This window comes from Crocodylus porosus, unplaced genomic scaffold, assembly GCF_001723895.1.
Source record: "Crocodylus porosus isolate Cpor-Errol unplaced genomic scaffold, CroPor_comp1, whole genome shotgun sequence".
Lineage (NCBI taxonomy): Eukaryota > Metazoa > Chordata > Crocodylia > Crocodylidae > Crocodylus > Crocodylus porosus.
The window spans coordinates 25,373,069-25,388,755 of NW_017728947.1; the positions used below are offsets into that span (position 1 = coordinate 25,373,069).

Here is a 15,687-nt window from a genome sequence, read left to right on the forward strand (position 1 = left end):
GGGGTCGGTCCTGCTGACCCGCAACTGGCAGAGGGATTGGCCACAGGGGGAACTGCTTCTTCTGGTTCACTCCCCAGCCAGCACTCTCTGGGGGCCACCAGTGCTCTTGTCTGCCCCCCTGCCCGAGAACGCTGTTGTCAGGAGGTGCACTAGCCCTCTCAGGGGGTGCATATGCACCCCCATGCACCTCCTATGCATCACCACTGCTTCTGTGGGATTTGTTTTCCAGGAACTATGCTGGAAGACCTAGTCTTTGTCTAACAGATGGCTTGGAGTACTTGGGAGGGGGTGTCGAGCATGTCCTTCTGTGCATGGGTGACTGGTGCCTCCTGAGTTGGGGGGGTGGGGCTTGCTCCCCCAGTGGGCAGTCAGTGACCAGGATGGGGGAGGGCCCTGCAGCCAGTCCTGCTGGGTAAGGAATCCAGTCCTTGAAAGAAGTAGTTGAACTGTGATGATAATCAAATAAGAGATAGTGTTCCTTACTGGAGTTGCTTCTTATCATAGCAGCAATTTAAAAATGCAGCCAAACCCTTTATGATTAGCTTAGTTTTCTTCTTGGAATAACTTCATTCTGACTTGAGATGCAGGTTATAGCTGGGTTGGTCTAAAAGTACAAGCAGTTAGTGTGGTAGAGGTGATGCCTTTAATTAAACCAACTAGACAGTTGCAGGGGTTTTTTTGTAAGCTTTTGGGCACATGTGCCCTTCCTCAGAACTGCTCCAACTTTTTATCCAAGCCTAATTTGCATAAAATGTACTTTTCCAGCAAGGAGAACTTGCATCACGCTCCAGCTCTCCTGCACAATATGAATTTTCAGTTCTGCTTGGGAGAGACTTTACAATCTTTGCATTCTTCTATGCCTGAGGAAGGGCGCATGTGCCCAAAAGCTTGCAAAATAATAATAATAATTAAAAAAAATTCTAGTTGGTCTAATAAAAGATATCACCTCTACTACACTGACTACTCTGACCTGAGAGTCACTCCATAATACTGGAGTTAGTGTGTTCATGAAAGGTATCAAAATAATTGGAGACTTTTTCCTTTGTTATAAATGGAATTTCCTTAAGTTGATCTCAATATTTAAGCTACGTTTGGATTTTGATTCTTCACAGTGGGGAAAACTCACTAGTTTAAATTCAAATAGGCATTTCTCAGTACTATAATCATAAATAATGAATTGTAGGACCACGCTGGGTTTTGTTTTTTTGTTTCGTTTCCCCATTCCCATTTCCTTTGGTAGTTCAGGTATTTTTTTTTCCAAAGGTGTCACCCACAACTTGCATTTAATTTAGTTAGTTGAGTGCTTGGTTTTAATTTTTATTTTCTTCCATTTTGTTGAAACTCATAGTTTGAATTCTTGTCAGGCCAGGCATCTCGGTCTGCTGTTTGGTACTGTGTAAACTAGCATAGCCTGTTCCATGGTCAGATTGTCGGTGCCTAACCCAGTGCCCCCACCTGCACTGAGCCTGGGTGAGAAACACCAAGCAGGACTAAAAACCAAGACCTGTTAGTACTAGTGGGTGTCTGTAGGGCAGATGAGCTCCCTGCGAGCGAATGTCCATCCATACCTGGAGAGGAGATGGGCACTGCTAGGTCACTCTGACTGAAGAATTGCCAGTGATGCAAAGCAACTCATTTAACCTCATCAGAGTGGAGTAGGATTGTAACAGCATCTAAGGTGCCCCAGTAGTTGCAGCGGCCTCAGGACTGATTTGACTTGACTTGACATGACAAACCTATCCAGTTCATACCTTCATTTTTTGAGATAAACTGCTGCCTGGTGTTCAAGAGCTGTCAAGTTCCATCCCAGAGTTGGCTGTATTCAGGTCAAAAATGGAACAAAGACGAGTGGGGTAAGCATGTGTGTGAGAGAGAAGGAGGTGCAAGAGTGGGAGAAACTTGGGATAATATGCTGATACTTCATGTTATGGTACGGTAAGTAATAATCATAAAACTGGTGTTTAGATATTCTTTTGAGGGAGGCTAGAGAAATAACATGAACTGTGGTTTTCTTGGATAACTTACTAGAACCTCATGATTCATCCCGAGTCTCCCCTCCTTCCATTCCTCCTTTCCCTTTCTTTTGCCTCATTCATAAATGCTTATTTATTTAAGAACTGAAAGGGTGTCTGGAGTCATCTGGAAAAGGAATGAAGTAGCCTAGATGTGTGAAATGCATGCATTCATGACAATTTGAAAAATGTGAATGGGGGAAGTAAGAGTTGCAGCCTCCTGCAGAGCAGACAGCTGACAATTCATGTATCTGATACTTTTATTTACTTTTCTACACAAGAAGAAAAATGTCTTCCCACAGCAACTGCAACATCCCATGGTACCCAAGCTGCTGCTGAGATACAAAGCACCCTTCAAAGTAGGCACACTGTTCAACTTGCAAATAAATCACCTTTCATTTGACTCCTGGAATTTAATGAGGGAGCTTGTACTGTGCCACACATGCATATTTTTGTTCTTAATCGCTCTCTCACAGTAGGGTTTGCTTTATGTAGCCTGGGCCTGATCCTGATCTCCTTTGCGTTCATTATGTGCTAGTGAAATCAGCTGCAGCACAGGTACTGTTTGGTTTTTATTAGTGGAGGTGGAATCAGAACTGGTCCAACTATTGAACAACCATTTTGGTAGAAAAGGCAGTTGCCAGTTTGAAGAGACTCTTCCAATGCACATTAGATTTCTGTGCTACCAGTTTGCCTATGATTTTGCATGGGGTAAAGTTGAGATGATTTTTAAAGAGCTGTCGGCATCTGGCAATTTATTCATTTGGAGAAGAAAAAGGGTTGATATAAATTTTGTCTGGTACCAACTTGTTCTCTTTTGCCGTGCAAATTTTTTTTCAGTGACTGTGTCAGTTTCTTTTTCCGGCAAGTATATTGCCTGTGCAATGTACTCCATACATGGGAAAACTTTCTTGGTGAACTAAGGCTAGGTTTTATGATCTGACAATTGCAGGAGTATTGTGGGCATTCTTTTTAGAAAGTACTCTTAAGCATAAGCTTCTTAGTATGTTGAAGGTATATTTTAAAGTATGTTATGTGTGCACTGGTACGTCTTTCATTTTATTTCCTTGCATAACCAAGGGACAAACATCTGGAAGTTTACCCATTCAGTAAATGGCTTTTTTTGCTGCTAGGCCTCAAGTTCTCCAAGTTGTTTGCTGTTCTTAGGGGCCTGATTCTGAACCAGTGAAAGGCAGTGTCCAGGATCATGTTGACAGGAAAGGTGTGTGTGATTCAGTCCTAGCTATAAAGACTTCCTTTAATTTCTTCAAGGGACTAGTCTTTCTTTTGCTTTCACAAAATGTCTGAGAATGGATTTCTGCTACTCTGCTGTAGCATGGAATCTGAGTTGACCTAGCTTAGGTATATTATCATTCCTGTTTACAGGTGGCTATGGACATGTTCCTGCAGACTTCTACAACGGGCCAGGGCCTGTAGTTTTTGAACCCCTGGATGATGAACCTTTTAGCTTCTGGTTTTATGCCGATTACAAGATTCTGCGGCAAAGCAAATTCTCATCTGCAAAGGCTGGACTTTCACAGAGCCATGATTCCAAAATGCCTCAGATGTTCATGGGAGTAGAAATTTGATTTGTTGTTGTTTCCTTCCTGACCTGTCCCCTCCCTCCCCCCTTTTTTTACCTTTCCTTTTTGGGATCAATTAAAAAAAATATCTTTCCTAGCAGCAGAAATTTTGGTTTGTACCCGTCTCAGACCACAGAACTTCTAATGGAAAACAAGTTGGTAGAATGGAGAGGAAGAAAGGGAAACTGCTTTGACTAAAGGACAGGTGTTGCATGAACACATGTGACAGTGCAAGACAGACTTGCCTCGCATGTCCATTGTAGAGTGATAGGATTTTTCTAGCTTTGGTCAGTTTCTAGAAATAAGAGGACACGTAATCTAGAAACGAGGGCAGTTGTTTAGGTCAGTGGTGCTGTAATAAATTTTCTGGAGATAGATTCTTGTCTCAAGCTTCTGGGGGTTCTCCTTTCACCCACTCCTATTTGAGAGGAGACTGTCAAGGAGTTTTCCACTTAAGTGGAAGTCAGTCTTTAGCACTGATGCAGGGGAGCCTGAGTTTGTGATGAAGCTCATAATTTAGCTGATCTTTTTTGGCAGTGTTGTATTGTAGGGGGAAGGTTGGTACCCTTTTTGATATAGTAATTGACATGTGTAGAAGGGGAGGCAGGGAGGAGTTGATTTTTTTTGTAAAAATTACATAGATGCTATGCTAGGCATTTATAGAAGCCAAAATAAACAAATGGTCACAGCTGGCTGCCTACTCTAGAGCAGAGCAAAACAGAACAGCAAGAATCATGGAAAAAACAGAAAACAAATTGGGTCAAATTCTCTCCTTGGTTAAAGCTATGCAACCTCAGCTAAGTCAGGCATTGGGTAAATTGCAAGAAAACAGTTACAAAGCAAGTAATCCAAAACATGTAGTTGTAAAGTGGAACATCTTGCAAGACCCTAGATGAAAACAGCTAAGCTTTTGTTGCACAGGCATAAATGAAAACCAAATCTAGTCCGTGGAGTGTAAATCTCTCAAATCCCTTTAAACAAGAGCAGCATGGTCTCTGTCCACAATTGGCACTACAGATACATATTTTCCTAAAATGTCGGGAGCTGGCACTTGATGCTGGATCAAAGTTTTAGAAGACTACAGATGCAAGGGAAGTTGGACAGGCATGGTGGCTTTAGGATCGTCAAGCCTTTTCTTAAGCGATTTCAATAAATAAAGGCAGGAAAAGTAGACGGAGAAAAGCAGGATTAAGTAGTAAAAGGTGGTATGCAGCTGTCCAACTGGTAGCTTACAGGCCACCCATAGCCCCCAAGGGGTTAACCTGCAGTCCCTGGGCTCCAGTGTGGGTACTGTGTCCCTTCCCCTACACCACTCCAGCTGCTTCTGCTGCTGCCACTGCTGCTATTGATGCAGCTGCGGGAGACTCCAGGCTTGATCGGCCTCTGGTTTCTTCTCCTTGCTCCTGCTGGGTAGCTTGGGGAATCCCGGGATCCCCATTCTGCAGCAGCTGTCAAAGTGCACAGGGTATTGCTTTTCCCAGAGCAGAGTGGCCTGTGGTCCAGAAGGTGCATGATAGTGGCCCCTGGGGCTTCCAGCCAGTCAGAAATCTGACAGCCCTGGTTTAAAGCAATACTAGAAAAATCAGATTCTGGATTCTGGATCTTTTTCTGCCCCTTTCACTCGTGCTGAGTAATAGCTTACTTCAGGAGCAGGGTCTCCTAGATTTTGTGATGAATATCCATGCTAATTTGGACTTTAAAAAAATCTCTCTCCACTGGAACTGTTTATTGGTGGAGCAAAAAGCAAAAATACTCGATGCAAGTCAAAGGGGTTGGAGTTTAGTTTGCCATTTACTGCTGATTCTAAAAGAAAAGAAATGAATTGGTCTACATACCTATCATGTAAGTACTTGCTGCTTGCCTGCCTCTGCTTATGGGCTAAAAATGAAATCTGCTTAAAACTATTACCTCCAGGACTTTTATGGCTTTTGCAGAAAATATGACTGCGGTAGAGCTAGGGCATGTTTCTACTATTCTTGTCAGTTGCTCCAAAGCCATGCTTGCCTGAAGCGCTCTCTGGCGCTCTCAGCTTCCAATGGATGCCTGCCTTTCCTTCTTTCTTAAAATACATTATGGTATGAAAATTTGAACACTGGGTGGTCACATCTTTTTACATGACCCATTTTCACAGGAGTTTAAATTTTATACATCAAACATGTGGGCAAGTGTCTGTAAACCGTCAATAAAAATTAGGACCAAAGGAAACAGCTTAGATGGGCTTCTAAAACCTCTTCCCTACCTCACACCCACCCACCAGTAATTTCAATATGACTGTTTTCTTTTAGTTGTCCAACAGAAACATTTAATAATTTTTTTTCGTTGTTATTTTTATTCTGTAACTGTTCAGGTTATCATACTGTGAAAGTTGAGCATATAAACTTATAGAAGTAGTTTTTTCCCCCCCTGTAATGTGCTTATGTTTTCCTATTATGTCAAGAGCTGATCTGTTAAATTTTCTTGTTCTGAGCTGTGAAGTGCCTGTTTATTGATGCGTATATTTTTTCTTTGACAGGGATATCAGTATGAATAATATCACAAAGCTGCCAGAGGATGCATTTAAGAATTTTCCATATCTCGAAGAGCTGTAAGTAATCTGCAAGTTAAGTAGGGGCTGTTGTTGCTCTACCACTACGTTTTTGCACTGAAAGTGGGTGGGGAACTAAAACTGAGCTGTGAACAGAGAGAACAATTATACCTTTAAAAAGTCTATATAAGTTTGGAAGCTGAAATGGTGAGTACTACTTACAAGGGATTTTTTACCATAATTATTTTAATCATGATTACAGTGATGACACATGCTAATTACAGTGTTATCCAAAGATAACATAGGAGTAGTGTAATTACCATTGTTTCCAACCAGGTTATAGTATAGTGTTTCCATAAAGTATATGTTTCAGTTACTGTCATCACCCTTGTAGGTGGCTGGTACTATGTGATACAGGTCAGAATGTATTTAGAGAGAAACTGAGGCCTGTGGTAAAACTTATTTTTCCCTTCCTTCTTAGTAGCCATATGTCTCTGTCCTTTTCATCTGTTTGATATCCAGCTGTTTTTACAGCTTTGTCTTTGGACTCCACTTTGCAAAGCACTTAAGTGTGTTCCCAGATATAATCAGGTTTGCCAAAACTAGAGTAGGACTCATAAAATATTTTGCTGAATTTAGGGTTTTTCTTAAGAAGTTGCCGTAAAATAGCAAAAAAAAAAAAAAAAAAAGCACACACTGTTCAGGAATTCTTTAATATTTCTATTTTTTTTCTTGTCTAACAGGAAGTCTCTTGGTCAGGATTACCACTTTATTGAACATAGTTTTATTAATTTTAAGTCAGTTTTTCCATCTGTAAAAGGGGAATAAATAGCAAGCACTCTCACCTATTTAAGATCTTTGAGAGTTGCTTTTCATATTTCTGTTGCTTTGTTAGAAAAAAGTTTCTTTTGCACCTTGCATTGTGACAGTTTCTTACTAGCATTTATTAGACTGAAGTACTTTGAAAAAAAAACCAACCAGGGTATTTTTTATTAATATAAACGTGCAAGTGGCTCTAGAGTGTACCTGTATTCAGAGCTGACCCTAGAGGGGTGCAGAGCCCTGAGCAAATTGGCCTATGCAGGGTCCCCTTAATACTGTGTGGGTGCAGAGTGTGTGTGTGGGGGGGGTGGGGGGTCTCTATGCTGCTTCTGTGGTGCGGGGCTGAGCTGCCAGCTCCAGGCAGGCCCCACAGAAGAGGCTGCAGCCACTCCACCTGGCTCTGTGGGCCCCCCTCCACCCCCTAAAGTGCAGGGCCAGGGCAGACACCTGGATTTGTTGTACCCTAGGGACAGCTCTGCCAGTGTTGTTTCACACTTGTAGTAATTTCTGCTGCAGGTCAGTAACAGTGTAACAATACATTCATCCTAGGTGAATTTTTAAATGAGGTTCATTATAACAGGCTCAAAAGATTTCTTTTCCACCAGGCTCTTGACATCCCTTTTTTTAATTAATAAATAATAATAATATTGTTGTTATTGAACCATTTGGTTAAGTAATATAGTTACTCTTAAGATTCCAGCCTGAGCTTCCTGCCTCAGTCTGCTTTAAGTATTATATCGCTACTTTTTTAATATGGAAGAATTTTTAAGCAAAGTTTGTATGGCAGCATGACATGCCCAATACATGCGAAATTAAAGCATTTGGAAGGCTTGACTGCATTTGGAAGGTCCAGGGTTTGGATTGCTTGATCCTCCTAACTGGTTTTAATAGTGGATGCAAATGTGTTTCTGGGTTTTTGCATGTTAAGGTTCCCCTGTATATTTGTTTGCTTTTGTGGTTTTTGTCCAGGGTTCTCCTTCAAATCCTTGCCTATTCACATTTCACTCGAAAAACAAAAAAACAAAAACAACAAAAAAACCCCCAACCCACACAATGAGAGCCTTCATTTTTTTCCTTGTAAGTAATGAAACCATAAAATCTAGTTGGGTGGGTGTGCACTTTGTTGTGTAACCTTCATAAACCTGGGGTGTGTCATGAGGTAGAGAGGAAAGGCAGAGCCTTCAGCCACCATAATATACATTGTAGCACAATAAAGCATTTGTATTTCACTGCAAACTAAAATGTTGAGTTTTAAAAGGGGTGGGGGGCAAGAACTGAACCTGGCTGCAAGCTATATTGTAGGTGTGAACACCCTGAAGGTTTAATTCACTGCTTCAAGGCTTATTTGAGAGATCCAAGTGCAGTAATTTGAAAATTAGATGGAGTTGGTATTTGCAAAATGTTCTGGAATAATCTAGTCATGCATACCCTTACAGGGCAAATGCAAGACTCTCCAAGTCCTTTTTAATATGCAGGGTACTCGCCTAACAAAAGCCTTAAAATAGCTACTCTGTTTCTTGTTTTGGAAGGCAGGGGTGTGGAGTGGATGAGACACCCTGTTAGGTAAGCAATCAAACTGTTTCAGCTATGCCACCATTCTGTCGCTATCCCAAAAAAATTGCACCAAGCTCCATTGCTGCACCGTGGGAATTGGGAGGGCAGCTTCTGAAATCCCCAGGAGCACAGAAACTAAAACCTACCCAACCTACTCAGTCCAAGCTATCACTGATATAAGAAGACTCCACCCAAGGAAAAGAGCCCTGAGGAGATCAACACCAAACAGGAATGCTGTGTATTCTGCTTTTCTCGGATGCCGCTAACTGGTAAACTAGGACCCAGTCAGCATCTTAGGTCGCTGTAATGTGAGAATCCTCTGTTAGCTGACCACAGATGAGGCTCATGACCTGGCATGGGAGTTTGGTGGTGCTGACAAACCAGTACAAGCCCAGCTAGGTCCTGTTAATAAAGCATGGGGGAATGGAGGATATTCTCTTAAACATAAGGTAAAGAAGACCCCATTCCTCTCCTTCCTTTAGTCAGTCCAGCTGGCTTGTGAATGCCATGACAATACAATCATGAATATTCTTCTATCACTTAGAAGAATTTGGATCAATTCTTGTTAACAAACAGAGCCTCTACAGGACTTGGTAGCACACAGTCCAGCGATTCATTGTCTCTTGAGATGACAATTTTAACCAAATATGCATAGCATCAGTCCACTGTCTCCAGGCCCATTTGGAAGCAAATGGTGCATAAACCTGACTATATTCTTTCAGGCACAATTTTGTTAGCCAGCTAAACTGTTCTGTACGGAAGCTAGTTTATGTGGGTTTCCAAGCTCAGATGAAGCTTGTTGTGAAAGATGAGCACAGCTTCCCAGATACAGCCAGAAGGGAAGAATGAGCAGTTACCCTGATAGCTGAACTGCAGCCCAGGACATTTAAGCTCTATTGAGTTGAAAATACCTTGAAGAAATGGAAAATACTGTACTGACCAGAGAGAGGGCGTTGGACAGTGATTGTTATTTTGATGCAGAGCCTCAGGATAACGCTAGAGATCTCAAGAGTAAACTTAATATCGTTGGGATTTGTACCATTAAGCATGCCAAGCTTTTCTAGATGGGCTGCCTCCAGGACCACAAGCAGTGTAGACAGGTCTACATGGCATCAGAGACAAAGTAATTTCCTGGGTTATGGGGAGGGGATTGAGCACTTGTTGCTGCTCAGCAGTACTACAGCCCACCCAAAGTACTAAACAGATGCAGCATCTATGCTTTTGGTGTAGGAGGCAGTCTGCCAGGAGCTGAGAGTACTTGAGAGCATTGTTGCTGAGAATAGCACCTTTACCCTGTAGCTGTGGCATTATTGCTCCTGGACATACAGGTTTGACACTGAGATGAGCTGGACTTCTTGAATGAGAACCTAGCTACGATGAGTTACACCACAGTTGCCTCCAGATTATAGTGCTTCAACTCTTGTTCTTTGTAGGATTGAATGCAACTGATTTAATGTTGGCTCACAATGCCGCAGCTTGTTTTCTAAGACCAATTATAAATATAGTACACCTGTACTTCAGACTCCTTATTTCTTCTAGAAGAGAGTTCAGAGATTTCCTGTCCCTTAATAAACTTGAACAGTGGTTTTCAACCTGTGGTCTGCAGACCCCTGGGGGCCTGCAGACTGTGTCTAAGGGGTTCATGAAAGATGATTGTGATCAATCAAAAGTATCTGAATACCCACACTTACAATTCAAAGGGGTCCTCACCTCCATTCAAAATGGAGGTCCACAAATGAAGAAAGGCTAAAAACCACTGGACTAGAACCAGACTGTTTTGAAGACACCTCCTTTCTCCAGAACTTTCCCTCCCCACCCAAAGACTGTTTCTCCCAGTGAGTTTATGCAGCTGGCTAGATTCACGTGTTTATCGGGTGTTGGCAGCAACACATTCTCAGCAGTGAGATCCTGGCTGGGATTGCAAAGCCAAAGAGAATAGATGGAGTCAATGCCAGATGGTGTTGAAACTAGGTACAAAGCTCGTCTTTTTGATACGGCTTGTTCCAGGAATAATACTGTTAAAAACAAATGAATCTTGAGAAGAGTGGAGAGGAACCACTTTTGTACATTCATGCACTCATCTGAAAATATCTTAGCTGATCCAGAAAGCAGGTAGTTACTCATGGTTAGGCTCAAATTGGGCAGAAGGTAGGGTGATGTATTGGGTGGCCATCATACAGGACAGCCTGGTTGTTCTCTGTCCTGTCCTCTTGATGTGAAACTGGATGCCTATATGTGCTTTATTTTTCTCTTGAAAAATAGGTGTTGGGTTTCTATATCAATAAAGGGCAGAGTAGTAGAAAACCAGAATGTCCTCTATGATGGCCCCCCTAGGGATGTAGTATTGTTAACCAGTGAGCAATGTCTTTTATTTTGCCTTATAAAATTGCATAAATAAGTACTTTTTAGTACCTCAGCTGAAGTGCCTGTGGGGGTTCCAGAAGCCGCTGTTACGGTGAGTGGGATCAGCTATGGCCCCCCCCAGCCAGCAGGATCGACTGCCGGGGGACCCTCCCTCCTTTCTTCTGGTCAGTGGGATGGGTCTCCAGTCGCTGACTGTGTGGCCAGCTAGGGGAGAGTCACTGAAGGATATTAGAAACAGCAAAGGATCGCCAATGTTGTCATGGAAGAAGTAGAATGAAGCTTGTAGTAGCCAACAACTGACACACCTGTGGAGTGTACCCTCTCTGCTCCCCAGAGGGCAGGTATTGCCCCATCTGTGAAGCTTTTAAGCCACTCAGGAATTGAGCTGTATTGTCATGGGGTTCAGAAGCTCTGGATCACCTAACTATCTTGCTGTGCAACTTCTTGTATAGAATGAGCCTCACTATTACAGGATTTAATAGTTCTTTGTCCAAGAGACATCCCTAGGAAGTATTTTCGTGCTTTCCCCCTTATTAGGTACTTTAGCTTCACCTGCTGTTGCCTGCCACCAGTACCACAACTAAGGTGGGGTGAATGGGGCACCAACCCCAGGCCCCAACTAGGATAGGGTACCAGAATGGCCTTTGGGAGTCTTTGTCCAGGACATGGGACCTGGGCGTGGCAGCCCCAAAGGAAGCAGTATAACTGGCTAGTGGGAGTAGGAGGAGTTAGTGGAGTGGTGCTCCACACACCACCACCCTACTCCCAGGGAGCCTTTGCCAGAGCAGGCACTACCTTGTGCCGAATATGTATGTATCAGGGGGAAGGGGGGACCACAGCAGTGCTGCCATGTGAGCAAATCTGACGCTGCTACAGCAGTGGCAGCAGTAGCCCCTGAATAAACACCTTCCCCTTGTCCAGTTCCCTCCAACCCCCCTCCGCCACTCCTTCCCCACTGCTGTCTGCAGTGGTTGGTGTACAGGTTTCCCTCGCTTTATGCTGTACATGCATTCCTGGAAAATGGCACAACTCAAATTTGCCTAAAGAGAACCCACTTTATAATGTAACAAATAGGGATGCGTTCCAGGACCTCGACTGTACTGACCCCCAGACCCATTTCTATCATTTTTACAAGACAATTTTGTTACTCGCCAATAGCAGAGAGGGGTAGGAGATGAGCTTGTGGGATGCAGAGAAGCCATAATGGGAATGGCAACTTGTCACAAACAAGTGAGGAGCACAGATCCACATGGGAGGCTATATTTTTGGGGTGCCTTGCTCCCACAATGCACTGCACAAAGCAACTGACCTTGGGCTTTCACCACACTTATCTCATAGGAGTGAATTTACCTCGTATATAACAATTTTTTAATATAAAAAGGGTCATCACATAAGAGCGAATTTGCACATACAGAACCCACATGGAGCATGGGAGACCTGTACTTCCATGAGCATTCTCTCCACCCCAGGTGCCTAGTGAGTTTGCTGCATCTCTGCATGCCACCTTTTCCTTTTCATGCAAGTTCATAATTGATTCACATGGTAAAACAATGTTACAGAATTTAATATATTATAAATGGGGGAGGGTGCGTGCATAATGTAGGACACTGAATTTGGAGGTTGGATTAAAAAATAGTTAGGACTAGTTTTAGGGCAAGTGTTTCCATACTCCCCGCCCCCCCCCACCACCACCACAATGAATACCATGGCTACGTTTCAGATTTTAAAAGGGATCCCTTTTCAAGTACTAATATTGATCTTAGAATTTAAAATGAAATGGAAATGAAATGCTCTTGCTGGGCCCCTGGCATATGTTCATTTAATAGCATGATGGATTGATCCACAACGCCAAAAAATGCACCTCCTGCCAGGCTGCTTGTGCAAGGCAGGAGGCATAATTGTGGAATTGGGGATCAGATCTGAATCCTGCCATTACCACTTGCCAGTGGAAGGGGAGCCTGGGATCATCATCCTGAACTCTCTCTGCACCAACATGTTGAAAGAGGAGATTCTGCAGGTCCAGCCTGGCCAACAATCTGTTGATTGTCAGCTGGCCCGTTACCAGGGACTAACTGTCTCCTGTGTGGTCTAGAACTGGGCTAATAGTCAGCCAATTGCTCGCCCTGTCTGGGACAGCCCTGGGTCCTGCTAAAGACCAGAGTTTTCCTGGCTGGGCTGACAAACAGCTGGTTGTCAAAACCCCAAGTTCCAGTTGGGCACAGGATTTGAAATCTCCAACAGGGAAAGTTGGGGAAGCAGCCTCAGTCATGCTCTTTAAAGCTCCCCATTGCACCAGGTCCCCCAGTGCAGGACATGGGTAGTTGGGGAGCTGGGATCTCTTGGCTCCTTTGCTGCCTGTTTTCCACACTGTGAAGTGAGTAGTTCCTGCAGATATAGAGCACAGCTCCTTAGCTGCCACTTCCACAGGCATCCCAGGAACAGAAAAAAGTGGGCATGCAGCTGAGGCTTCAAACTGCATGCCTGCTTTGTAAAGGTCCAGGGGCACAGTGAGCCTGAAACTGGGGAGATGTTCCCTGATATTGGGCTTATGATGTCCCTTCCCTTCGGCCCCCCCCCCCCCCCAATTGGAAAGAGGTTCTGGGTCAAGGCCCTGATACTGCCCCCAGCCTGATCCCAGTAGTGGATAGAGGGGCTGTATCCTGGACCCTAGGGTTGCTCCATGCCAGATTGCTATGCTCATTTGAGCATCAGGGTTTGTCATATCTCCGCCCCAACGTGCCACATGTTCAGTTTAAGATGTGATACAAGTAAGCCACAAAGATGTTACACATTATATGTGGAATGTCTTTGTGGCTTGTTGCTATATTATCACTCCATAAATTGGCTTTAATGTGTGGTCAGGTTACCATTTATGATGCAATTAACGTGTTAATAATATCTCAGATGTAATATGTGCCAGGGCCCTTAGATTTGTAAAGGTTTTCTCTTAATTAGAGATTCCACTTATCACAAACAGTGTTGGGTCTTTTTAGATGTTTACATGCTATACCTGCAAATAACTGTGAGTACAAATCAGTTTATTCATGACTAAAAATCAAGTCTTTGGCATGTGTGTTCTGCATGCTGTTATTCATGTGCTTACACATGTACTGCATAGAAGCTCACTGTGTACTTATCATATGCCTCCAGGATTCTTGCAATATTTATACATGTTATAAAAATTCTCCATCTCTCTGTAACTGATACTCATCTGGAAGTAATTTTCAAATGACTGAAATTGCAATGGTCAAAGTCGGCAAGGAGCAGACCACCAAGGGTTTTGCCACAGCAGTTAATGAAGTATATTCTCTACAAAATGTTAATATGAACATGCTACAGACCTGAACTTGATATGGAAACTAAAAATCCTGGAAAAATTTGGCCACAGTTTTCTAACCACACCTATAAAGTATTTATAGAAGTTTTCAAGAGAAATATAGCTAGACACTGGATCATTTTTGGAAGACAATGAACCACTTCCTAATATGAATTTTTAACTGGAAAATTGGGTTCCATAGGGTCCTGATGCATTTCTGAATTAGTATACTGCACTTTAAAGCAGCATGCAGTCTTAGCTGTGTGACTTCCACTGCCTTTGGTGTTTGTTGTATAGCTTACCAAATTAACCAAAATACCCAAACCCATCAGTTCTTGAAAAGGCTTTTCATTTTCAGGATGTATAACTGCAGCAGTTTTCCAGTGTGACTGCATAGGCTTAACTTACTCAAACAAAACCGAATGTCTCCTTGACTTTATGACCTTTTAGTTTGTTTTGGTTTCTACTCTCAACCTTTTAAACTCCTGGTTCCTTACTTGCCCTGCACTGGTGGGTAATGATTAAATGACAAGGTCCAACATACTGTTCCTTGTCAGTAGGATAGTTGAGAGGTGAGAGTTCAGTTTAGCAAATTGTTCCACTACTTTTTTTGAGGGGGAGTTTGTCTGTAGCTCAGATTCAGATTTGCCAAGGTAACTTATTTTCCTGCATAAAAGGAGCATTTCATAATGTGTGTGAAGTGATTGTCTAAACCAGCTTGAATGTAGCTTGGGATCAAGCTTCTAAAGTGGGTGGGGGTGATGTTCACCCTGTGAATCAGGAGGTATAGAGAAGCATAACATGATCAATGGAAAATAACTCACAAAGAAACTTTACTTGCCCAGATGCTCCCCAACAAATAGCAGGCATCAGTTTCATATTCAGAGCCTTACTGGCTTGAGTGCCATCCAGTGTCTGTGCAAAGTGAACTTTTGCTTGGAAATGCAGGTTTTTCTCTTGTAGTGCTAACTTCATATTTTTATTAATCAAGAACAGGTAATAAATACGTTACCAGATGGAAAGTAGTTAAGGATATGGGTTGGACTACATGGGGGGAGAGGGGAGGGGGGTGTTGATGAATAAGACAAATGAGGACATTTTGTTTTTGGTTTTATTTTTATTTTTTGTTTTTACTTTTATTAAGAGCACAGGAAAAGCCAACCTCTAGTTCGGAGATATGGACAAATGAATTTAGAGAGATAAAAATAACAATAATTTACTTGGAAATAATGAAATAGGAATGAAGAACTGCTTGCATGTTTAATTGAGCTTTTTCTATTTTAACATACTAAAAAGCTCTTGATCTTGTTTCTCCTTCAGAATTTTCTGAGCATTACTTTTAATTGACTGTGTATTAGGGAACAAAAGAATTAATTAAAATAGAGGCTGACACTAGAAAATGAGGTGTGTAATGGTGTTTTTTTAAATCTGCAAAGGAAATGGCTAGAGTTATTTTTCCTCTTGACTAGCTGAAGATGACCACCTGGCTGAAGTGTCACAGCTGCTTGCCTT

At 42.6% G+C, this 15,687-nt stretch overlaps 1 protein-coding gene across 2 annotated transcripts in view; it reads left to right on the top strand.

Moving 5' to 3' along the window:
- The window catches only part of LGR4 (leucine rich repeat containing G protein-coupled receptor 4), a 112,892-nt gene that overhangs the window by 41,360 nt on the left and 55,845 nt on the right, over positions 1 to 15,687 (top strand). For both annotated transcript variants that reach the window (XM_019551334.1, XM_019551335.1), the window contains exon 2: positions 6,108 to 6,179. In XM_019551334.1, coding sequence (XP_019406879.1) covers positions 6,108 to 6,179 — 72 coding nt within the window. The remainder of the gene's footprint in view (positions 1 to 6,107; positions 6,180 to 15,687) is intronic.